General features: G+C 38.1%; 3 protein-coding genes and 1 long non-coding RNA gene across 4 annotated transcripts; 1 reads left to right on the top strand and 3 right to left on the bottom strand.

The window, feature by feature from the left end:
- Nucleotides 1-519: 519 nt before the first annotated feature.
- LOC112559136 lies at nt 520-6,406 on the bottom strand. The gene is made up of 7 exons (XM_025230126.1): nt 5,791-6,406; nt 3,484-3,643; nt 3,084-3,144; nt 2,523-2,636; nt 1,768-1,839; nt 1,379-1,562; nt 520-941 (listed from the first exon to the last, which is right to left on the bottom strand). The coding sequence occupies exons 2-7, from the start codon at nt 3,638-3,640 to the stop codon at nt 657-659; spliced, it is 873 nt and encodes a 290-aa protein (XP_025085911.1). The 5' UTR covers nt 3,641-3,643; nt 5,791-6,406; the 3' UTR covers nt 520-656.
- Nucleotides 6,407-6,605: 199 nt separating this feature from the next.
- Nucleotides 6,606-10,419, bottom strand: LOC112559139 (methyltransferase-like protein 24). Its single transcript, XM_025230133.1, has 3 exons — nt 10,275-10,419; nt 9,905-10,088; nt 6,606-9,592 (listed from the first exon to the last, which is right to left on the bottom strand). Exons 1-3 carry the CDS (start codon nt 10,313-10,315, stop codon nt 9,296-9,298), a joined length of 522 nt encoding a protein of 173 aa, XP_025085918.1. The 5' UTR covers nt 10,316-10,419; the 3' UTR covers nt 6,606-9,295.
- A 1,332-nt stretch (nt 10,420-11,751) lies between these two features.
- On the top strand, nt 11,752-13,872 carry LOC112559674. Its single transcript, XM_025231008.1, has 3 exons — nt 11,752-12,452; nt 12,812-12,914; nt 13,589-13,872. The coding sequence occupies exons 1-3, from the start codon at nt 12,351-12,353 to the stop codon at nt 13,870-13,872; spliced, it is 489 nt and encodes a 162-aa protein (XP_025086793.1). The 5' UTR covers nt 11,752-12,350.
- A 6,077-nt stretch (nt 13,873-19,949) lies between these two features.
- LOC112560595 lies at nt 19,950-24,196 on the bottom strand. The gene is made up of 4 exons (XR_003098557.1): nt 23,923-24,196; nt 23,488-23,551; nt 21,555-21,611; nt 19,950-20,534 (listed from the first exon to the last, which is right to left on the bottom strand). It is a non-coding gene; the product is annotated as an uncharacterized LOC112560595 (long non-coding RNA).
- Between the last annotated feature and the right edge of the window lie 845 nt (nt 24,197-25,041).

Below are 25,041 nucleotides of genomic sequence, written 5' to 3'. Positions count from 1 at the left end.
TAGTCTGCCTCGTGTTGTAGCTACAAACAGCAACTATGCCATCAAGAAACTACGAGGCTCAGATCTCTGCACCTTTACACACAAAGAAATCCAGGACAAGGACAATGACCAAATCCATTAATCCCTGAGGAACATTTTTACTAATTTATTTATTTCTTCTAAAACACATGTCGATACCTCTTTACTAAGTTATAAGAAAAATATAGTAAAACCATCTTAAATTTTACATTAGTTAGGACATTCAGTTTTATTTTAATTATAGTAAACGATTATATTTATAGGTTCATATTTGGCTCAGTGTGAACTCATTTGTAATAGAAGATCGGAAAAGAGACTGTGAACAAAAATATAAGTATTCTATATAATAAATTGTAAGCCAAACGTTTTCCACAAAACTGTATTACCAAGTGGAAAGTCTGTAAACAGGTGGTACCCATAACGAATCTTAGAAGGAGGGACAAAAAGAAGCACAAGTTACTTCCCATTCATTGCCTTTCATGTCTAACTTTGTCAGCTACCCCGTGTGAGGGAAGGTAGAACTACTAATAATAGAGTTTTATATTATTATAAACCTTGTTTCAGACAAAGATGACATAGCAAGAAATTAAATCTGAGTTACTAGAGCTAAAAAAAAGCAATCAAAATAGAGGGACAGGTCAGTTTCTAATCGTGTTTATGTAGGCAACTTCTGCCGTCATTCTCAAGGAGGTCGCTGATCCTAGGTAGAAAATGCCGGTGACGAATAACTGGAAGCCCATGTCGTTCAGACGGAAGTACGTTTCAACGGCATCAGGGACTCGTTCTCGAGGTGGAAAGTCCTTAAACAGGTGCCACTCCACCAGAAACTGCGGTACGGAGGACAAGATCCCCGAGTCAAGAAGATCACGAGTGACGTCCCACTCATAGCCTTCAATGTCCATCTTAAGCACGGTCAGCTGCTCCTAAACAACAACAACAACAACAACAACAAACAATATTACAATGCTACCTCATAGTTTGCAGTTGGGGCGAGGACGACAGTGTTTGTGCAGAAGTCAATTCTCAATTGTTTGAAATAAATAGACTTCAAATAAACTGATCCACACTGTGTTTAGATTAGTAATGAACACTTTTGAACATCTCATATACCATTGAACCAGAAACCTTGCTTTACTTGTAATAAATTTTGATTTTAAATTCTGTCTCAATAAATTCGCTGAATAGCAAAACTAATGTCCTGACACGGACTCCAAACGGTTGATTCCGATGGTAAATGTTAGTTGATGTCTGAGACACATCGTATCTTGTAAGACCTTACATATTAATATTACACCGATACTCTTTTACACAATAACTAACTTGACCCCTAGAGGTCAGTACAAGTGACAGTTGTTCTAACCTTTCTGTGACCCAGGAGGTCAAGGATTGTCTGCAGACGTCTCATCGGCCATCCGTTGACCGCCGGGCGCTTTTCAACATACTCATCGAATCTGGGAACGAAATGGTCGTCGTCCTTATCGCTGATGCCAATTCTCTGGAAGAAAACACGGTCCCCACGCTTGTGGTCAGGAGTGTCCAGCATGCTGCAACATGACAAACTCTGACAATACTCTCCGTGTTACCCACTCCATGTATGATCAAAGATTATCCGCGGCAGCTGACACCCTACAAAGTGTTGCTGTTTTGGTTCATCTTCATAATATGATAATACAAATATTAATATAAAAGAAAATATAGATCTATGTACATATAATTTTAAAGCAAAAGAAATTGTTATTCTTATTTTACCTGGGATCAAAGGAGTAGACGGTGCATCCTATGGCTGCCATGGCGTCGTCAAAGCTAAAGTCATAGTCAATGCTGAAAATTAATTTTACAGACTTGTTGTTATTTTTTTCCAGAAAATATTGTATTCTTATTATTTAAAGGTTTAAAAATGTACTTAAATATGATCTTCTTTAGTTGATCTTTTATGTCTCTTTTAAGCTATTTTCCATGCATAGATATAAAAACACTTACAAACACACAAAACAACAACACTTTAGTCTGCGTGTGAACAACGTACAGGTGTATTGTGATTATTGCATGTCTGTGAGTGTGTTCGTGTGTATGTGAGAGGGGGCACGCATCAATAAATAGTTAAAGAAAAATGAAGACATTAAACAGTAGAATTTATAAGATCATTTTCAGCTTTAAAGACCAACCTGAACTGTTTGAGTTTTTTTCAGATAACAGTAAATATAGGTGATATAAAACTAACCTGTAAATTTAAGCAAGAAAGACAATCAAATTGTAAAGAATATGCATCTCTCATTTAAGCTCTTTTTTTCGTTTAACCGTAACAGAAATAAAAGAAATGGTTTAAAAAGTAATAGGTTATAAAAAAAATTGTCGTGAAAACAGAAATAGCATGCATAATACGGTGGACACAGAAGTTTTGAGTAATGTGAGTACTAGTAAATAATAAGACTTTCCTAAGAAGTGGATGATTTTCACGAAAATCGGAGTAAAGACATGAATTGTAAGTAGTTTCAGAGACTTACCCAAATGAGTACACTAAACAGTTGTTCTGAGGAACAAGGTTATCATCAAAGCAAACAGGCCAGTTTCCCATGTCTTTTAGGTTTTTGCAGGTGTACCGTTCTCTTACCCAGTCACTGAAACAACATTTTCATCTAATGTAATTTTGTAAGACTATTTTAGCTATCATAATAATGAAAGGTCATCAAGAAACACAAATTTCATGTGTAATGAGAGACAGGTAAGTACTTGATAAGTCATTCCTTAACTCGCTTTATTCATAACTCTTTGTGACAACTATTCATCCGACATGCTGCACAGTAACCTTCAGTGATAAACGCTAGAGTCATTATTTTAACATAAATGTAGACATTGTGAAATACGTTTAGACATTTCAGGGTGATAGATTTTATATTTAAATAAAAATAAACTTAAATATTTAAAAGTTGTAAAGCCTTCTAAAAAGATCGTGTTTTCTGTGTCCCAAAATCTCTAAAGTTAATACTTCTTTTCTGTTGGTATTTCAATACTTGTAATTATCCTGCTAGCAGTCGCTAAGCTCTATGCAGTTATTAATTTCTTACCTTTGCATGTCACAGGCACGCCCCCACCATGGTACAGTCCGAAAGGCTCGTTTGTCTGCCCCTGTCAGGAACAGATGGTTGATGATAATGACTGATGTCCATTAGATGGTTCGTGTAACTGTAGGCTGTTTGTTATCAGCCATTTGTTTGTTTGTCTGTCTGTCTGTCTGTCTGTCTGTGTATGTAGATTCTTGTATGAGTATCTGTCTTTTCTGCTTTGACTATGACTTTGCATATGCTTGTTTTGTTTTATTTGTAGTCTCATTTTTAAAATTTCTAGTAATTTTGAAAAGGTATTGTCGTGAGTGTCTCACATGAGTTTTCATCAATGCACCAAGATCTTAATATTACTACTTGTATGTGTAGAACTTTCTGACTATTATGTTACTGTAATACTCACTTCTCCATGCAAAGCAAATGTCCTCGTTTTCTTCCAAAGTAGAAATGTCTGACATGTTGTGGGAGGTTAACATTAGATAAACGACAGACTCTACTCCAAGAATTGTCATGAACACAATGCTGGTCCGTCTAAATTTCCTGGAAATGTACATCGCCATTTACTGCAAAGAAAAGTAAGATCTGGCTTAGATATAAAACAAAATGTCAGACAATTTTCTTCTTTTAAAACAACAGAACTACAAATCAAGAAATTTGGTGAGGTGAGATCAGATATAAGTACAATTTTTATAAATGCATGCTTTAACTTTCTGATCTTCTATCAAATTGTATTTTCACATTGACAACTTAGTAATTGTTTTTATGGGTTGTGCATGTCTTTTGCAACCTGTAATTTATTGTCTCGGATCAGAATCATGGAAGATGACCAAAAACATCAGTAACAGACTTGACGTCTTCCAAAACAGATGCCTCAGGCGCATACTTAACATCTTTTGGCCAAACACCATCACCAATGAAGAACTCCACCGAAGAACTGAAACCGAGTCCATCACCACGCAGGTTCAACAAAGGCGTTGGCGATGGACTGGACATGTGCTCCGCCAGCAGACAGCAGACCTTTCCAGAGTCGCAACCCTAACGATGGACTCCAGACGGCCGAAGAAAACGAGGCCGCCCAAAGGAAACTTGGAGAAGAACCAGTGGAAAGTGAGACGAAAGGAAAGGGCTGGACATGGGGTCACCTGGAGCGGGTTTCAGCCGATTGACATTGGTGGTGGACTGTGGTTGAGGCCTATGTGCAACTTGATGCACGAAGAGGAATAGAGAGATAGATAATACAGACATCTGCTCCGGACGTTTGGTCTCTTCATATTCCTTACACCAGGAGTGAACAACCATTTTCCCTCCCAGGGCCCAGAGCAAGAACGCCACGAGTGAGTCTGGGGTACACCACACAGTGCCAGAGTCTGTGTGCTGGAGACAGAGAGGCCGCTACATTCGACAGGGTGACCCAAACAGATTCTGGGACGTCAAACAGAGGTGACTCCACGTGCACGTGACTTTTGGTGTAACGAGATAAGTGGCGAGCGTGTGTTGTGCGAAGTAGTGTACTGTGTGTGCAGTTAGATTAAGGTTAGTTGAATAGTGACTCATTAGATATCTGGACTAGTAAGTAGAATAATTAGATTAAAGGGACACCTAAATAACGACCATTTTTCATATTCTGAAACTGTATCATATTTTCTGTAATTTGTATAATCCTCTCGATAATTTTATAACTTTCTTTTTAATAACACTATGTTGCTTGAATTGTTCATTGGGGGTTATGCGTGCTTGGGGGCTCGAGGCTAATTAAAGGTGTTAATTAATAAGCAATTTAGGTAGTGTGAGAGCACGGCGGTAAATATTGACATGATTTGGTAGAGTATTCGAGAGTGCGAATAGGCAGAAGGACGAATCACAACCTCGAGCCAATCTCTACGTGCTCCTACCCAGAGGTTCACGACAATCAATACTAAATGTGAATGGAAAAAGATTCCTGTTAATAATAAAAAACGTCGTGACCTAACGACCTTTTAAAATACACACAATGCTTAATTCAGCAACATCAAGGAAGGGGAAGTAAGCAATCAAAAGATGTTCTCATGGAGGTTATCAGCCCGCGCCAGACGCTGCTGTCTTGGATGGAATCAAACAATCAACAAGTTCTGTAATGGCGCGTAGAGCTGACACAAACTATATCCACCGATGTGTTGGCTAAACAACGGAGCACACCTCCCAGTATTTTATGCACGGGGTATACCTCGAGCTAAAGCAAACCTCTAGGGTAGTTATCGGGCCGTTAGTCTAAGTTGCCTTTTGCATAAGTTGTAAAACAGATTAGGGACCACAAAGCATTGTTATATATTCCAGTGTGTCTGATAATGACGATGTCGTTGTTGTTATTATTATTTGCTCCGACAAAATCAAAGGTCATTTTCATCTGGAATTGTATTGTACATTCAGTCTTAGCTACGGCAAAATGTTATTTTTACAGATGCAAATGTTGCAATATTCTGATGTTGAGCTCATTTGTAATGAAGATCAAGACAAGAGACTATGAAAAAAATGTTCAATGAATTGTAAGCCAGACCTTTTCCTCAAATTTGGATACGACATCATCAGCTTCTCTTTACAGATTGTGTGTGTGTGTTTTCTTCTCATAAATCAAACTCAAATCGCTCAACAATACTATAATTGCTTTTTCTCCTTATTATCTATTACAGCGGAATTGAACAGAAGTGAGAAAGAATTTATATTATAGACTTACTGATACTCCTTGCCGCCTGTCGCATGCTGGGTCAACCCTGACCTTAGCTCTGACGGCAGGAGGGCGTTGCCGCGTCATGATCTGACGTCATGATCTGACGAAATTTTGTTTTGTTTTGTTTTTACGTTTTTTGGCGGGAAAAAGCGGAGAGGATGAAGGATCTCGATGGCGGCGGATGGTAAAAAGTACCTTGAGTGGATTTTGGAAAAGAAGTGAACTATCCCACTTGCACAAAGTGCATGGTACAGGGTCAAAGCCTCGCCCTGTAAAAGTGCTGACATATGCAAAGGCCATCGCTTCTCCTCCCACCTGAGAGCACTTGCATGCGCTTCGAACCTAAAGATGAAAGAGTCTATATCATCTTTATCCTCAAGAAAGATTGAAAGTTTGGGAAGGTTACCACGCGGACCCCACGTGGATTGAGTTACTTCCCCTTCTGTCCTGCTTTCTGCTTGTAGCCTAAGTCTTTCTAACTCAAACTCCCTTTCTCTTTCTTTTTTCCCTTTCTTCGCTTTCTCTTTCTTTTTCCCTTTCTTGTCTTTCTTTTTCTCTTTCTTCTCTTTCTTTTTCTTTATATCTATCAAAACGTTCTATACACTGTTGGACGTACTTTTCCAGGTCACTATCAGTCTTTCCTAATTTCTGTCCCTCTGGGCTATAAAACTGTCTACGTCCGGTAACTCCATGTCTCTCACGAAAAATTTACAGAAATGAACACTACAAAAGCAATACAAAAAAGGTCAAAATAATCACCAATAATAAGAATAACAAAAATAATAACTTTGCAGTTTCACAAAATAATACTTATTGCAAACAATATTGTTACCACAAAATTAATTCCCAGTAAACGTTACTGTCTAAAAATAACAACTAAAAGAACATAATGCTAAGTCCAAACATGAACAGTAGCATTCACATTAATTTACAACTTGCACGTGTCTAATTCAGAAAGGAGCGCCCACACAAAGAAATAACAGACAATTAAAGATTCTAGGCTAAAGTTACTAGAGCTGGGAAAAATAGACACATTTAACAGCAAGACCAGTCCTACTTGCCCTCTGTCGGCAGAACTATACACCGGCAGACCCGTGTAATCGGAGACGGGAACAAAACAAAACACGAGATGCTGGTGAAAACTCTTTCAACAACTGTGTGTAAACTCGGCCTCGCCTCGAACAGCCTCACCCTAAAGCGATCACGTCGGGGTCACCAATATGTCACGGACCGTCCTCAAACATGCGCTTTCTTTCCACAAACAAATATAACCAGATCGCTTGAGGGTGGGCGTCCCTCCTTAGAGGCACCAATAATTATTAAGAACAAACACAAGTTTAAAAGAGAACAAAATATCAACAGTAATCCATCATCAATAGAAATAACACTCCATCACGTTCACACCATTACCAAGTCAGTCTGCCGGAATCCACACGGCATCAAATGAAGAGTTACAATAATAATAACACACCATCAAAGTTTAACAAGTCAGTCTGCCGGAATCCACACGGCACCAATTTAAAGAGTTGCAATAATAATCCCTGACAGTCCGACAATTTATGTCCACAATGTCATCATCATACATAACACATGTTCGTCTTTGACGAAATTCAACAAGTTAATAACCGTTTAGTCCCTGCAGCTCTCCAGTCCCCGGTTTCTTTTGAAGTCAATTGTAATCCGCTTTTCTACAGTTCAAACAATGGTAAAAGAGTGTTTTTAAGATACCGGTAGGTTGCTGTCAGGTGGGTGGGTAGAGCAAGATGTAGCTGGGATGAAACTAAGAGGAAGCCATCCCTCCTCCGGCGGTTAGTTTCTGCTGACGTCAGCATAAAGAAGGGAAGGGTAGCCCCCTCCTTACTCTTTCCGAGTCCACTGCTCCTGATCGCCCACGTCGGTGTGCAGTTTCTTGGCCCCCAAGAATTTTGCACGGCCTGTTGCTCACACCACAGAGCTCCCAGTTAACTAGTTACCTGGTTAATAAATTCGTTTGTTTTCTAACGTGAATTTTATCTTTGTCATTGTTGTGTGGTCACTAGCCGTCTCCGACCTAGCGAGGGGTTACGTGCGTGCATCCTGCGACGTCTGGGGATGATACGCGACACAACCGACAGACCACACACACACAAGTAGATGTACTGCATACCATTCTCTAAAACTTACGCCTGCGTCTCTTACGAAGGGTTGCTCTTGTGCCAACGGTTTCTTCTTCCGGTGAACTTTAACCTTCCGCTCTCCCTCCAAAAACTGTGCCTTAATTATAAATATCTATTATAGTAGACGTAAAACCGAAGAACATCAGGGTTGCGAAAAATAAAGTTTCGAAAAGCCAAGAATCGAAAACTGGACTAAATTTTCACAAACAAAGAAACTGTTCATGTCAGACTTTTCAGGCAGTCTCTACTTCCCACGCTCGTGTCTCTGCATCCAGCGTGTTTCCTCGAGAAGTGAACAACTGGCCATCCGTTAAAAAATAAAAAGTCCGCATTCGTCCATCCAGAAACTTTCAATCGCTCACGAACATATTTCTATTCTCTCGTGCCCTACACTTTGTCCCTCAGAGGGTGAGCAGTGAGATGATACCTATAGACCATAGCCCTGTCTGATGTATCAGACGTGTTCTGTGTTAGACACGAGTGGTCCGCACTCACTCCCACACTTACCTCCCTTGTCTTTGCCTTAGACTTCTAGCAGGGAGACCACCCTCCTTGCAGACAGGTTTGTTTGCTTGTCTGGTTGGTTGGTTTCTTTTAAAGAAAATTCAAACCTCTGAACACTACTTTTAGGGTTTTTTCTCTTTTTTATTTGGGATAATTTCAGGGATTTGAAAAGATTTGAGAATGAATCTTTAATGTGGACTAGTGGAGTGCCTGCTGATTCTGCCTTCAAGATGATAAGCAGAAGGAGATAGCTAACATGGATGAAGAAAAATCCTTCTTCTTGTATAACCTGATATTACTGAAAACTTGTATCAAAACTAAAAAAAAAGACCAGAAAATCATATTTAAGAGTATAAGAAGAAATATTTACAAATCAATTCTGTTTAATAAATACGTCTAAATATTTCATGAAACGATAAATAGCTGATCTGAAAAGAAATTTCACAAGTAATATAAATTATCATTCACTATGATTCATTTCGTGTTGATAGAAGCAGTTTCCGGATAAATTATGGAGGACTTCATTGAATCCGTGACTGCCACATGCGGAAAGGGAAGCCGATGACTATTCAGCCCGAAATACGACAGGACAGGAATTCGTTAGCGAAATGGACAGCTCGTAAACAGGTGTTATTACAAACGAACCTTAGGAGGGTGTTAAAAAGACAAGGAGGTACTTCCTATTTATTGCCATCAATGTCTCTAACGTAGGTCAGCTACACCTGTGTAAAGGCAGGCATTGCTAATTAAACTGTTGATAATAATGGTTGCTCCAATTTAAACAACAGATAATGAGAATTCCGGTGTGGGTTGCTACAAATAAAGTAAAGCAAAGAAATGAGAAGGACATGTCAAATTATTTTTGTGTTAAGGTAAGCAACTTCTGCCAGAATTCTTAAAGAGTTTGCTGAATTAAATCCACTGTAGACGACGCCTGTGGAGAATAGCTGGAAGCCCATGTCACTCACACGGAAGTACGTATCAACGGCATCAGGGACTCGTTCTCGAGGCGGAAAGTCCGTAAACAGGTGCCACTCCACCAGAAACTGCGGGACGGACGACAAGATCCCCGAGTCAAGAAGATCACGAGTGACGTCCCACTCATAGCCCTCAATGTCCAGCTTAAGCACCGTCACCGTCAGCTGCTCCTAAACAACAACAACAACAACAACAACCAATAACAGTGCTTCCACATCGTTCAGGTGATTACCATGTAGATCGCAATTCTAAGTCGTTTGAAATGTGTTTACATAGACAAAATTAGTGGACATTGCTCAATAAAATTACTAATACACAAACCAGTGTGTTGACACAGACTCCATATGGTTACACCAGATGATAAATGTTAGCTGATGTCTGTGAGACTTGCAATACCTTATATATATATCGAGCAGACACTCTTCTACAGAATAACTAAGTTGACCCATAGACGTCAGTACAAGAAACAGTTGCTGTCTAACCTTTTTGTGGCCGAGCTGGTCAAGGATTGTCTGCAGACGTCTCATCGGCCAACCGTTGACCGCCCGGCGCTTTTCAACATACTCATCGACTCTGGGTACAAAATGGTCGTCGTCCTTATCGCTGATGCCAATTCTCTTGAAGAAAACACGGTCCCCACGCTTGTGGTCCGGAGTGTCCAGCATGCTGCAACATGACAAACTCTGACAATGCTCTCCGTGTTACACACTGCATGCATGATGAAAGAAAGTCTGAGACGCTACAAAGCTTCTACTGCTTTGGGTCATCTTCATATCATAATAATATAAATGTTAATATAAGAAATAATACTAAAAGACTTAGAAAAAATCTTGTTAGTGATTGTGATTTTACCTGGGATCAAAGGAGTAGACGGTGCATCCAATGTTCGCCATGGCGTCGTCAAAGCGAAAGTCATAGTCAATGCTGAAAATCCAACAGTTTTAAAATCTTAAATACATGCTATAATTTCAATTTATGTAATCATCATCATCAATCATCATCATCATCATCATCATCATCATCATCATCATCATCATCATCATCATCATCATCACCACCTAATACACCCAGCCGTTCCCGCGCTCAGTACTATACTCATCCTCCAGCTCTCGGCAGTTACCCAGTACCTGTCACAGGCCCTTGTCTGAAAGCTTTCAGAAGTGACCCACGACATCATGGTCTGACGTCATCAACTAATCGGAACAACGGCTTCTTTGTTGCTCTTGCTGAAATGTGTTGGTATTTGGTATTGTCTATTTTAAGCACCAGTTATTATTTGAAATAAATTTAAATAATTTATTAACTAAATTAAAAATAATTTTATATGGAATTATTTATAAATTAAATTTAAATAATTTATAAACTAAATTAAAAATAATTTTAAATAGAATTATTTATAAATTAAATTAATAAAAAATAAATTGAAATTACGTTATTTATAACTTAATTTATTAAATTAAATAATTAAAAATTTATTTTTTGTATCTAATATACGTTTGCAAGCTCTCGATCATTGTTATTATTATTAGTTGTGAAGCAAATTTTGCTGCGACACTGGCAGATTTCCGGCCTGCAGATTGTCTTCCGTTTGTGAAAGCGAAATTTACGTAGGATTTAAAATGCCAAAATTAAATTGTCGCTTTGTAGATTTGTTGGTATGGAAAGGTTGGCTTAGATGACGATATACCGTATAGTGAATTAATGCCAGGGCGTCATTCCGTGTCGATTCGTTTTCCTTTTCGAAAACCCGACTAGAAAAGGTCGAATTAAGCACCGAATGACAGAAGATACGATTATTAATTCTTTTTAAAAATGCATCAGACGTTTTACAAAAGCAGAATTAATCAGCAAAAGGATTAAACACATCGGCAAACACGAAATTGACAGAATTCCTATACGTGCTTGCATGGGTTAACGAAGGGTCAACAACACAGGCTATATATAGCCTATAGCACTGGGAAAAGTGGTTATATTTACAATAAAGAGAAAAAAATTGTCTAAAGAGCTTTGTGAACTTTTTTAATATGTGAAAGTCTGTGTTGTTATCGTTTTGATGAGGAGTAGGGGTGGGGGGACGTCAGTCAGTGTCATTTGTTTTCCTTTTCCAAAGAGTTCCAAAACAAGTCCAGAATGCTTTATAAAAAGTATAGAGGCGGGTCGCAAAAGCTGAAGAAAAAGGGGGGAAATGATATATTGTATGCACTATAATACTATATTTTTATCCTTAGTCTTTTAAGGTTTGATGTTTTCTGGTACAAAGTTAGCAAGTATTTTTTTTTTTAGACTAGTCATTTTATTGAAGGGAGTAGTCATTTCGATGTTTTCTCTCCTTAAAACAAAAACAAAACAAAACCAAAATCTGGTTGTTTCGAAAAGTAAAATTTAGAAATAAAATGATACAAATATATAAAACATTTATAATATCACCAAGAAGAATTAATGTCAAAGCTAATGAAAACGAGAACCCCACTAATTCGTGTCTCCCTATTGTGAGCTCCTCCATTAGTCTCGGTGATTTTTCTCTCTTTTTTTAATTTTGTGAAGACGTGTGCACTTAATGAAGCATGCCACGGCCAAGAAAGTGGTATCCAGCTGGATATACGGTAAATTCGGGCAGGTTGGTAAACGTAAGGAACGATTTTCCGCGGTGGATGTGAGGAAATTGGAAAGTGAACTCTTCAACAGGGGCAAAATGGACGTGTACGCACCCAACAACAGGAGGAACGTGACACCTTCCAGGATATTCTTCGAGATAGCAGGATGTATTAGAAAGTTAGTTCTATTCAATTCTTACGAGACCAGGTGAAACTGGAGTCAGCAATCACAAGAAGAAAAAAAGTGTCCGAGGCTGAGGGCTGGAAAGATCTGCGAGCAGGTCTTGTTCATGTCCACATTGAAGAATTCAGACCTGCCAAAAAAAAAAAAAAAATGCAGCTTCTGTGGCTGTGCACAGGTCCCAGAGATTGCAAATCATGTGATGAAAAGATCTACTGTTTGGTGATGTATCATCAGACATACAGTTGGAAAGAAGTAAGTACAATATATCAACATTTGTGGATATATATATATTTTTATAATCTTTTAGATTGTTATGTAAATGTAAATATACACAATGGTATCGGCAATCTGAAAATATATTCTCTCAATATATATTCTCTCTCTCTGTATATATATATATAAGCACATGCTTCAGAAAATCAACTGAAAGGAATCAGAAATGTGGTAAGACTTAGCTAATGTAAGAACTGATACACCATTGTGCATTACAATGCCATGGATTCTACTTTTGATGAAGTTTGAAACTTAAATAAATTCCATAATTTGATTATGGCATATTTATAGACTTGAATGCTGCAAGCTTATGTTAAAACTTGCTATTGTTTTGTCAGGACGCATCATTGTATCTACCTGTGAAAAGAGAAGCAACCATTTTGTCTGAGCACCAGTGTGACAAGCTCTATTACCGTCAGATTGGAGTTTTTGATGCACAAGGTACATATGCAAGATTATTATGTTTTCTAGAAAAACAGATTTTACCCAAGCATTTCTTCTCAATTTTTTTTCACATTTTACTGTCATGCATTTCAAAATATCACATTATGGAAGAACCTTGTCTTAACCAAAACAAACAAGCTTGTGAATATAAATGTTAATTAATAGATACTTAATGTGAATAAATGTTCGGAAGCCAGGACTTTCACCAGTGAGGGTTAGCTGTCCTGCGTTTTGCTTTCGTCTCGGGCATGCAATTCTTTTTCTTCACATGTGGCATCTGCTTACAGGGCTGTCTGCCTTGCCAGACTTTTTATTTATTTATAACCTATTGGCACTTTTTGGTTTTATGTTTTCCTATGTTTACTTTTATTTTGCACTAACTGTTGAATGTCAGACAAAATAAATATATGAAATAGATTCAAAGAAATGGATACGTAATAATACAATTATAAACGAAAGCTCTAACTAGCTTTAATTTACAATTCTGAAAGGTAAGAATATTTACTTTACTGAATTACCTTAGGCTGGACTTTAACATGTAGTGTGGAAAGAAAAGAAGTAGGCAGCATATTTTCAACAATGAGAAGATGTTGCATAATATTTCTGTAAAGGTAGAACAGTATCAAATTCTAAAAGCACGTTTTATGTTCTTCTCTTTATTATTATTATAGGCAGAGATCACATCATGAAAGTACAGTTCTGTGAATGTGAGCCAGAAGCAGTAACACTAATAAGAAATGGCTTATGGCCAGCAACACCAAAGAAGCCAGGGACCGCATTTTGCATGAAAGTGATGGAGCTATGCAGAATGCTACAGTTAGAAGGACAAATGTCTCTCCAGAAATTTTGCATGGCATCGGAGCGGAGGACAACTTTTCTACATAGTCGCAGCAGGGACTACAGAAACATGTACAAGGCATTGGGTAAAACATGCTATCATTTTGTCACAGCATGACTATAGCAACATGTACTAGACACTTGGTAAACACATCATAATGTGTTGTCACAGCAGAGACTACAGAAACATGTACAAGGCACTGGGTAAAACATGCTATCATATTTTGTCACAGCATGACTACAGCAACATGTACAAGATGCTTGCTAAACATATCGTCATATGTTGTCCAATAAGTCTAACTTTCAAGAAACTCCTCAGGGTATATTGCTTAATGACTCCATAGAGAACTGTATCAGTGCCACTAGACCTGTAGTCAAGTAGTGCGACAGTTTCATTTGATGGATGTAAATATAGTTTAATTATAAGGGTTATAAGCCAATAATTTCTGTTTACATTATTTGGAAAAACTATGGAAAGAATACGTGGATTGTGAAAATGGTATTTTATGTGTTTGTTTAATTGCTTATTGTAGTAACACAATTATAGAATTTCACCATCATCAGTGTTATGTCTTGAGACAGCTCATGCCCATGACTTCCTGGGCAAGAAGTGCCCAATATGTAGTCTGGTATGTTGTATGGGTTAAGGATTAGGCATTTTAAGAAATATTTAAACACAGTTGCTGTATTCTGCAAACAAAAACACCCACAAAAGTTTATTACACTTGATTTGTACATAATATTTTCACATGGTTGCAATTTAAGTTTTTGAAAATATGCCTAATCTGTGCACATCAGTTTCCCCGACGTTTTGATATAAAGAGAATTTATCAACATTATCTAATTCCTACTGATAATTTTAGGCCATGTCTTTCAAAAACATATCTTCTATTTCATGAGGAATTAATAGATGTGATTAGTGATCTTCACTCAGACATCGATTCGAAATCTGGTGAAGACGATGAAGAGGAAGAACACTTTTTTTCCATAAGTTCTTGAGCTATTACTTTCTTTAGTCAGTTTACTGAAGGGGACAATTGATATGTTTATTGAAATTGTAAAGGTACTTAAGGGATGATAGCATGTTTATTTTGTTTTAAAGCATAGCTACAACCAACATCAACAAAGGCTTTATGAATTCATTGCTACATTTTTGAACCAAGAACGGTGTAACCTTCTAATTCTGTTTTTAGCAATGTACTTTTTTTCTATAGTATACATACAAGACACATTCACACAGTGCATCCAGTTGCTTTCACCCACAGAAACAAGCCGTTTAATATATTTTATATGCCACTCTGGAGCAAGGCATGAGCTTATTCTTAAGTATATTGCTGTGGCACAATATATGTCTAGAGACTATCATTTGAGAAAAGAATTGTGTATAACAGTATACTGCCTTCACGTAGCTCATTCTCCTAAACGTTTGAAGTGATGGTAGTAAATAAAACAGGGAAACAAACACAGTTTTTGCTTTGAGGAAAATTAAGTGAAAAGAATTTTCACTCGTATATCATGTTATTTACTTACAACATATTCTTACTAAGGATGTTATATAAACAGGTATGCTTTGTTATAAATCTTGAGAACTCTATTTTTGTGTTCTGCAATGGTGGTTACCTGTCAAAGAGGGAGAAATGGCACATGGAAAAGGACATAGTCAAATGTATAAATATGTACAAATATCTAGATTTGATTGCTTTCAACAAGACTATCTGTTTGTTGTGCTATTGTGGATGTTTCATGGAGTGCCCAAAAAAAGTGTCATTGGGATAACCATATGTTTTTGGCACATGGTGTGCATTCACCACTATTTTCATGTTTTTTCACATTTCTTGCATTTTGTGATCATTCAAAGTGACATTGCTACTATCCTGTCATGTCCCTTTTGTCCAGGTGTTGTAGAGTCGGTAATACATGTTATGTTCTTATGAAAAAGATACAGGGTAGTGAGAAAGAAATGTAAACACTATTACCATCTGCTTTCCAGTTATCCATGCTGGTAGAAAATACTGACAAGTTTGTAGTTAATAATGTAACTAATAACTGAATATTTGACTCTATACAGTTCGTCTAGAACTCTAGATTATGATGTATGTTTTTGCATTGTATTGTATTGTGTATTGTTTGGATTCGGCTTGAAATATGCGGAAGGCCTTTTCCATAAATAAAATCAATAAATTGTTTCTTTCCCCGTATTTTGCATCTAGCAGGGAGACTTCTGAGGTCAGACAAACACTATCACTGTAAATCCACCGCTTGACCAAGCACGAATAGCTATTTTACTGTACTTCATTAAAGTGTATGTTCAATAAATTGAAAAGGGATTGAAAAACGAGAGTGTGGTATTGTAAATGAGAGACAAAATGTTACGCGCGCGTGTGTGTCTGCGCGCGTTTGTTTACAACGTATCATAGAAGTAGTAGGCTCTGGCTATGCTCGGGTTCGTGCCATTCTGGAGGAGTATGTGTCGGGGAAGGTAGCAGTTCCGTTGCTGTACGGTGCCAGCTACAGTGTATACAAATCGATGAACCCGCGATTGCACCGTGAACGCAAACGTGTGTGTGTTGATCGTGGGTGTGTTCGCGTGAACTGCTTTTCGACATGATCGGGGTCAATCACGATGGTGCAGACTGTCATCAGTAGTTGTATGTGTAGATCACTTCCAACAGCGCCCTCTTATTGCTGTACATAAACACACACCGACTACACGAGCACAACATTGACAAGTTTTCGCAAACTGGCAAGATGGGTTGTTGCAGATTAGGGAAATCTTCAAAGGAGGTGAGAATCAAGCAGGCAATGTTCGAGAAGAATTAAAGAAGTAGCACAATGCCACTAAAAGTTAAACCAGTTATATGTACTTTCACACTACAATGGGTGTTCGTCAGAAAAATCACGCCACAAAAGACGACCACCTAACACTACATGCATCTGTATCTTTCTATTGATTACAGCGGGCAACTTTCCACTTTCATAACTTGTAAAAACTCATCTGCAATCGAATATCAAAGGGGCGTACAGTTTCGACCTCAAAGTGGTATCACGGATTGAGATATAGCAACAGCTGCGATAGTTGTGCGCGCACCGTGAACGTTGCTTGTTTGGGGGATGACTGGCAATGGGCAAACCAATGTTACAAGACTTTCCCTAGCTTGGCCGAATCTTGCGTTTGCCGGGAGTTATTCAGAAAAGAAAGGTTAAACAAAATGGTAAATTACACCTAATGAATAAGAGACAATGCAGACAGAGAAAAGGGGGCAAAGACAGGAGTAGATGAGATACAGGAACAACAGACACACAAATAAACCCTAAATGCAAACTTGATACAAGAGGTCAGCTTCCGTTCTAAAAGTAAGGTCAGACATGAAGGTCTTGGTTACCTCTGGGACTCTAACGTTTAACTTCTAATAATATAGAACTTTTTCGTAAATATATCATTTCTTAATATGTATTGGGTGTGTCTTTTCCCGCTACGAGACGGGCGGTCCCCGCGGGAGGAGAGGATGGAATCAGTCCAAGTGACGAGAGCCGTCCCGTGACACTTAAGACACCTATGACCACAAAATAACAGTGTTAGCAAAACATAAACCTATGTGAATGAGCAGCTAGTAGAGATAAGCAGCTTACTTTAAGTGGAGGACAACCTTGTAGCATTGGAGTAATTGTAGAAATTCTGGCTTTCCTTCGTCGGGTGCGTTATCTAATGTACCTAGCGTTGTGTTGGTGTGGGTTGTTTTTTTTTTTTTTTGTTTTTTTTTTTCTCATCTACTGCACACCCGCACTTAGCCGACCTTAAATCTACAAAAGTCCCTGCATTGTACCCAACAAAAGTGTGTTTTCTTTGGTGCATTCTTCTGCTATGTCACAACTACGGACAACACGAATCTAGTTCACTACAGTGATCAACGTTCAGCTCATTCGCACGACCAGGACATAAGTGCAACAAGCTAGCATTCTTGTGGACAGACATGTTCCCACATATATAAATAGGTTTAAAGACAGATTTATTTACATTACTCTCTCTCTCACACACACACACACACACACGCAACTGCTATTTCGATTCTAATCCACCTACCTAGCCTACTGAATTCTAGCACCAAACTCCCGGGGCGGGTGAAGAGTTGCCACACATAAGTATGCCCGCGCGATTTTCTATTTTTATGTACCTATAAATCTGTTATTTGACTTGTGTTAAACAATCGTCGATTTGTTTTCATTGGAAGACTAATTGATTATTCATTCATATCTTCTTTTACACAATACTGTGGTATCGTCGGGGACATTGAGACAGTTCTTGCGCAAGTCTTGCATCATTCCTGCTGAGTGGCATGTTTAGCCCTATATTTTATGTTGGTTCTTCCTCAACCCTCATTGTCTTTGTCCTCACTCAAGGGTTTTCCAGAGGATGTTCTTCACTAAAGTCTTGTGGCTGGTTACATGGCCAGACAATAGACGATTTTCCCGTCGCCAGAAGGGGTTCTCGTTGGCCCATCATGATTCGCACATCTTCATTAGTCTTGTGATGAATAGAAGAAATTCGGAACTGTTTTCTCAGGGACTGGATCTCGAATGCTTTTATTCGCTTTACAGATCGGTGAAAATGGTAAAAGAGATTATGAATTTCGAGGATGTCTTTAGCATCCGTACTGGCTTCAAAGGTCAGCAGTAAGAAGACCGAAGTGATGAGAATCCACAACAAGCAGGAACTCCCAATCCAACTTCAATGAGAGAACATCCTGGAAACAGACTGCTTCACGTATCTGAGGAGCATTGTCAACAGAGATGTTGGAACGGACGATGACATCAAAAAGGCCAGACATGCCTCTTTATTATTATCATCATCGTCATAATTATTGTAAACTTGTATAGCGCCATATTGTGGTCCTATGGCTCATGGCGCTTTGCGGGAAAAAAACCCCCAACATAACATACAAAATCGTTAACTACAGAATGACAGACGAGATTAAAGATATTTAGCAACAAGATGCGCCAGCGTGCGCATATCAACAGCCTACGCCCCATCCCGAGCATTCTCCTTCCGCAGTAAGACCCGCATCTTCAACACAATTGTGAATGCAGTCCTACTGTATGGTTCTGAAACCTGGAGAGCGACATAGGCCATCTACGCCATATAAAGGGAATAAGATGGACTGAAAAGATCTCCAACAGCATCCTGTGGAAAAGAACTAACCATAATGCCACTAGTCAAGACATCAAAAAGCGCAAATGGGGCTGAACAGGACACCCTGCAAACCACCTGACACCATTGCCAAGCAGGCACTTGACTGGAACCCTCAGGGAAAGAGGAGAGTTGGGAGACCGAAGCAGACTTGGAAAAGAACAGTAGAAAGTGAGACAAAGGATATCGGAACCACATGAACCCAAATGAGGCATGCTGCCCCAAACCGGGTCCGATGGCAAGGTGTTGTTGCGGCCCTATGTTCCTCGAGTAGTAACATGGACTAGACTAAACTTCGGCATCCGTACTATGTAGCAAACTGTATGATAGTGCTTCTTTAAGTCATATTCAATGTGTCAATCGCTGCTGTGTCTGTTGTGATCCACGTGTTTCATTTGACGGTTTCGGTCAAGAAAAGACCAAATGCTCATATGTTGCGTAGGGAAAGTAAGCTGTATGATGTCACCGAGGGGGATATAGACGCCAAGTATGTAATTAAAGCCAAGTTCAGTTGCTAAATATTCCGTCGTTATGCAACACACCTATATATGTTTTACGAATTTGTGCTCTACTGTGTTATTGGATACTGTATTATATACTGTCAAAGCGGCGCTAGAATAAAAGCTGGAGTCATAGCCACATAAGGTTCATGGTTCTTTATCATCCTCTGTTGTCTTGCCCGTCCTTCTTAAGCCGGAAATAGTGTAAGCATAACGGTTTTCAATTTTGTCAGCTGTTTGAATTATCTTTTTGTCAGCGCTGCTCGGTCTTTCTTTTAAATCACACCTTAAGATCTGACATCAAGATCAGTTCTAAAACTGTTTTTTTTTTTCATCAGAAAGAAATTATCAATCAAAAAGATGAGGAAGAGAAGGAGGAGGAGGAGGGGGAAACTGAGTCTGTTTTAAAGTTACAGATAAAGGCTGCGACCTCTTTCCACCATCCATACTTTTTTGTTACACATTTACTTTGAGACACATTCAAAACAGGCAAAAGACATCAACTGCATATTTCTTCTGAAAACTGACATACACTTTTTAATCCCATGAAATGTTTTTATGTCCACATTGAAGAAGAAATTTTACAATGAGCGAAATATATTCATACAAATTTAAAACAAACGAAAAGAGAAAACAGCACACTTACTCCCATATATACATGACAGTATTGACTTGATGTATATGAATCACATTTTACAATCTGCTGTTAGGACTGCAATGGAAAATCATTCAGCACTACTCTGCTCCAAAGCCAATGCAGTTACTGAAGCGCCAATATTTGTATGTATAGCCAGAAGTCACAATATGCAAGATAATTCATAATGTCTTATCTGACTAAATTTAAAGTGCATCCTAAGCTATGCACAAATGTAAACCACAAATAATAAATGTTATTTTCTTTTCATTCTACTTTTATAAATTTTCTGGTCAATTTGATTAATATCAAAGAATTAATATCAAATTTAGCCAAAACTGGATTGTTCTGGCAAATTTATTCAATTTCTATTGAACTGGGTATGTGATCAACGGCCCCAAGAGGCCCCAAACTGTTTTCTTATGCTTTAACTGTAATTGCATCCCATGTGACTCGTGTTCCTGCACACAGAGGTAAACAATGATATGTAACCTTGCATTTTTAGTTACAAACAATCACACAAATATGCTTTGGAACAGACTGCACTGTAAGATTCAATATGATAAAGATTGTGCTAATACTCATAAATAATAATAAATTCAAATAGCACCATATCCTAGCCTTTGGGCAAACTCATAATTGACACACACACACAAGCAGACATGGACGCACAGCATAAAATGCAAATTATATTGTCTACAAAATGCCACATGGGATAAAATGTAGACTGAAATTATTCGCAGCATACATAATTCAGCTTGAGAAAGACTGTGATTCATCCAGGCTGCAAATGCTATGATCCACATTCCACACCACAGTTTCAACCATAGCAAGATCTATGAGGTAAAGGCCATTGTTCTGCTTATAGGTCTGACTGCAAAATGCCTTCTTGAAAAATCATACTGAAATCCAGGAAGTCAATGCAAATTCATTGATGTAACAATTTTTAGGACACATTAGTTGTTAATAAGCACACTTATATAGCACCTTTCTCCATCATCAGCCAGACTTAAAGCGCTTTACATGCATAAAGGCACACAAGCACACGGATTTGGGACAGGCATAACTTTTCGTTTATTGGCTGTAAACCTAGGGGGCATAAGATCATATTAAAACAATCACACAATAACAATCTAACAGGTGCAACAAATGGTGACAATATGGCAAAATATATAGATGAGTACATAAGACAAAACAATATATGTATAGAATTTACTTCAATCGTGGTTATGCAATTTGAATCAATTTGCATAAATTTATAAGCATATTTTTGGATGTAATATTCATCAGCCGACGAAATTTAAATTCATTTGGATAATGCACAAAATAAACAGGAAGCAGCACTGTCTGTGACAAAGTTAGCAAAGGGTGAGCACAATAATAAGCATAAGTGAACACAACAAGAGGTCAAGAGCAAAACTAAAATCTGCCAAAAGCCTGTTCACAAGAAAGGCACAGAAAATACTAATTTTCAGTCTTACTTTTGGCCTTTGGCAATTCCTTTAATGCAACTTCCAGAGAATTAGTATTTGTCCAATCTGTAACAGATTAACCACTGCTTGTATAAGAACTGCGAAGGCAACAAACTGATGAAATTCAGTGTTGTAAAGTCTGAAACCTAGTGAAAGTCTGAAACCTAGTGAAATGTAGACTTAATTATTATACCCAAGTTCAAAATAATTTTACAATAACTCTTACACATTGATTGTATGACACAGAAAGAAGAGAATGAGTGGATTTAAATAATAAAAAACATGCCATGATCTGTGAGTTTAAAAGTATAAAAAATATTAAACATCTCAATATTGTATGGCAGGGTTACAGCTACTAATCTATTACTTGAATGTAATACATTTCATGTTTTCACCAGCTTTGGCTATGATTTGGAAATTAACATAGCAGTGATACAGAGAAAGCACTAATCTCAAGCTTTTGGAAAATATAATAGTAAATAAGAACTAATAAAAAAAATAAGAACTAGTATTCCTTACATTAGAAAAGGTACTTCCATTAGGGATTTACAGTCAAATCTCCCTACTATGCCACCTACCGGGACCGAGCAAAAGTGGCATAGTAGCGAGAGTGGTATAGTAGCGAGGGTTCGTAAAAATGGCTTTATTTGTTCAAGTTACCCGTCAGTCCAAAGCTCTGAAGAATCGTCTGCTGGCACTAGCTGTCTCCTCTCATTCTCCCCCTCACCTCTTCATCCTCCACCCCTCCCAACCATATCCGAGCACCTGCATCCTGTCGCTAGTCGACCCCCTCCCGCTCTCCCTCTGTCACGTGACTGTCACCCGGCCAGCGACCACCACCCCTATCGCCAGCCTCCACCCTCCCTGTGTGCGTGCTATGCGTGCGTGCTATCCACCTAACTGCAATGTCCCACACTACCATAGAGTATAATAATCGAGCACTGCGCGGAATTTCACAACTTGTGCCTTTTAACAGTCACACAAAAGTGGCATAGTAGCGAGAGTCTGGGGTGGCATAGTAAATTTTTTTTTACATTGAATTTATAGTGGGGACCGAGCAAAAGTGGCATAATACCGAGAGTGGCATAGTAGCGGGGTGGCATAGTAGGGAGATTTGACTGTATATAACTAATCAATGGCACTGACTAAAGAAAATCTATTACCCGAATAGTGAGCACAAATATTTTCCATCATCGTGGACTGCTCATTACTTGTTGGTATCATGAAAGTACATCGATTCATAAGGATATCTAAAAATTAATCTCAAGGCCTACACATTACAATGGGTATGTATTTTAGTATCCCCAAAAGCGCTTTTATAGGACGTCATTAGCTCTGCCCTAAGGACCATCCTTCTAGCTACATCTTGCTTTTACCCTTTGAGGTGCCCAGCATTGGTAGCCCTAAACAGCACAATTCCATAGGTCACTAGACACAGGTAAGCTACATAAAATGGTGTCAACCATAGGGGTAGAATAAACATATAAACTACTGACCATTGCTCTAATACTGTACTTTCATACTGTAATACTTCTTGCATTTGGATCAACATTTTTGCTCAATTGACACCAACCATAAAGCATACTATTTGGCTGATTCTGCTTATCTGTCATCATCATACAATACATTCAGGCATCACCTGACTCGGAATAATCTAAGATTATTGTATCAATCCCTGAAGATTCTCATAACACTTTACTAACAAGGTTATTATCTTTCTCATTCTTTCATGCCTACTTTAGCAGCTTGTACTTCTTTTCTTTAATCAGTGGTAATGCATCCTTTCTATGAACTATATACATCTTAATATAGAATTATGTCATTAATACGCCAAAAACTTTAAAGAGTAGGATGTAAGATAAGTAGAATAGAAAAGTGTTCAACGCATGCAATTAATGTAGTATAATAGCTGCTGTACATGCTTGAGATAAAATAAACCTACCCTTCAGCCTTTTGCTGCAGAACACATTAAAAGCCGTGGTTCTTTTGAAAACTGGTTCCATTGTCTACACAAAAAGAAATATTTGTCTGAAATGTATAGCTATGTATATCTCAATGTTACAAGGTATTGTCATTTTTGTTTTATTGGAATGAGTTAAACCTGATATGATGATAGCTCTTAATCATACCTCATCAGTCTAACATTTTAGAACACAGGTTTTTGCTTGGCACATTACTATTACTATTACACATTACTATATATTTGTAGTGAATTTGAGCGCATCTTTGTGATGCGGATACTGGCGCGCTATAAAACTACATCATCATCATCATAGTGAATTTAGCATGACAATCACATTCACTACAGTTATAATGTATAGCAGTCCTGTCAAAAGGTCTCGCAAGAATTGAATAAAACTAACTTTCTAATACATACTGCTATCTCGAAGAATATCCTGGAAGGTGTCACGTTCCTCCTGTGTCTGGGTGCTTACACGTCCATTTTGCCCCTGTCGAAGAGTTCTCTTTACCGCATCCAACCTCACATCCACCGCGAAAAATCGTTCCTTACGTTTACGAACCTGCCCGAGTTTACGCACAAGGAGGGTATATCCAGCTGGATACCACTTTCTTGGCCGTGGCATGCTTCATTAAGTGCACACGTCTTCACAAAATTAAAAAAAAAAAAAGAGAAAAAGCACCGAGACTAATGGAGGAGCTCACAATAGGGAGACACGAATTAGTGGGTTCTCGTTTTCATTAGCTTTGACATTAATTCTTCTTGGTGATATTATAAATGTTTTATCTATTTGTATCATTTTATTTCTTAATTTTACTTTTCGAAATAATCAGTTTTTGGTTTTGCTTATTTTTCTTTTGTTATAAGGAGAGAACATCGAAATGACTCCTCCCTTCAATAAAATGACTAGTTAAAAAAAAACTTGCTAACTTTGTACCAGGAAAAAAAAATCACGCCTTAAAAGACTAAGGATAAAAATATAGTATTATAGTGCATACAATATATAATTTTCCCCCTTTTCCTTCTGCTTTTGTGATCCGTCTCTATACTTGAAAGAAAGCATTCTGGACTTGTTTTGGAACTCTTTGGAAAAGGAAAACAAATGACACTGACTGACGTCCCCCCACCCGTACTCCTCATCAAAATGATAACAACACAGACTTTCACATATTAAAAAAGTCCACAAAGCTCTTTAGACAATTTTTTTCTCTTTATTGTAAATATAACCACTTTTCCCAGTGCTATAGCCTGTGTTGTTGACCCTTCGTTAACCCATGCAAACACGTATAGGAATTCTGTCAATTTCGTGTTTGCCGATGTGTTTAATCCTTTTGCTGATTAATTCTGCTTTTGTAAAACGTCTGATGCATTTTTAAAAAGAATTAAAAATCGTATCTTCTGTCGTTCGGTCCTTGAATACCAACACATTTCAGCAAGAGCAACAAAGAAGCCGTTTGTTCGGATTAGTTGATGACGTCAGACCATGATGTCGTGGCTCACTTCTGAAAGCTTTCAGACAAGGGTCTGTGACAGGTA

Source organism: Pomacea canaliculata, linkage group LG3, assembly GCF_003073045.1.
Source record: "Pomacea canaliculata isolate SZHN2017 linkage group LG3, ASM307304v1, whole genome shotgun sequence".
In the NCBI taxonomy this organism is placed as follows: Eukaryota; Metazoa; Mollusca; class Gastropoda; order Architaenioglossa; family Ampullariidae; genus Pomacea; species Pomacea canaliculata.
The sequence above is the reverse complement of the archived record's forward strand: the minus strand, read 5'-3'. Positions and strand labels throughout refer to the sequence as shown.

What these genes read in the sequence shown, in the direction of transcription:
- LOC112559136 (XM_025230126.1), bottom strand. Translation starts at nt 3,640, where the DNA reads ATGGCGATGTACATTTCCAGGAAATTTAGACGGACCAGCATTGTGTTC. An exon ending in CATTTGCTTTGCATGGAGAA is followed by an intron (nt 3,145 to 3,483) that starts GTGAGTATTACA and finishes TGTTCCTGACAG; the next exon opens with GGGCAGACAAACGAGCCTTT. An exon ending in TGTTTAGTGTACTCATTTGG is followed by an intron (nt 1,840 to 2,522) that starts GTAAGTCTCTGA and finishes ATTAATTTTCAG; the next exon opens with CATTGACTATGACTTTAGCT.
- LOC112559139 (XM_025230133.1), bottom strand. Translation starts at nt 10,315, where the DNA reads ATGGCGAACATTGGATGCACCGTCTACTCCTTTGATCCCAG. An exon ending in GTCTACTCCTTTGATCCCAG is followed by an intron (nt 10,089 to 10,274) that starts GTAAAATCACAA and finishes GTCATGTTGCAG; the next exon opens with CATGCTGGACACTCCGGACC. An exon ending in ACCAGCTCGGCCACAAAAAG is followed by an intron (nt 9,593 to 9,904) that starts GTTAGACAGCAA and finishes GTTGTTGTTTAG; the next exon opens with GAGCAGCTGACGGTGACGGT.
- LOC112559674 (XM_025231008.1), top strand. Translation starts at nt 12,351, where the DNA reads ATGCAGCTTCTGTGGCTGTGCACAGGTCCCAGAGATTGCAAATCATGT. An exon ending in AGACATACAGTTGGAAAGAA is followed by an intron (nt 12,453 to 12,811) that starts GTAAGTACAATA and finishes TTGTTTTGTCAG; the next exon opens with GACGCATCATTGTATCTACC. An exon ending in TGGAGTTTTTGATGCACAAG is followed by an intron (nt 12,915 to 13,588) that starts GTACATATGCAA and finishes TTATTATTATAG; the next exon opens with GCAGAGATCACATCATGAAA.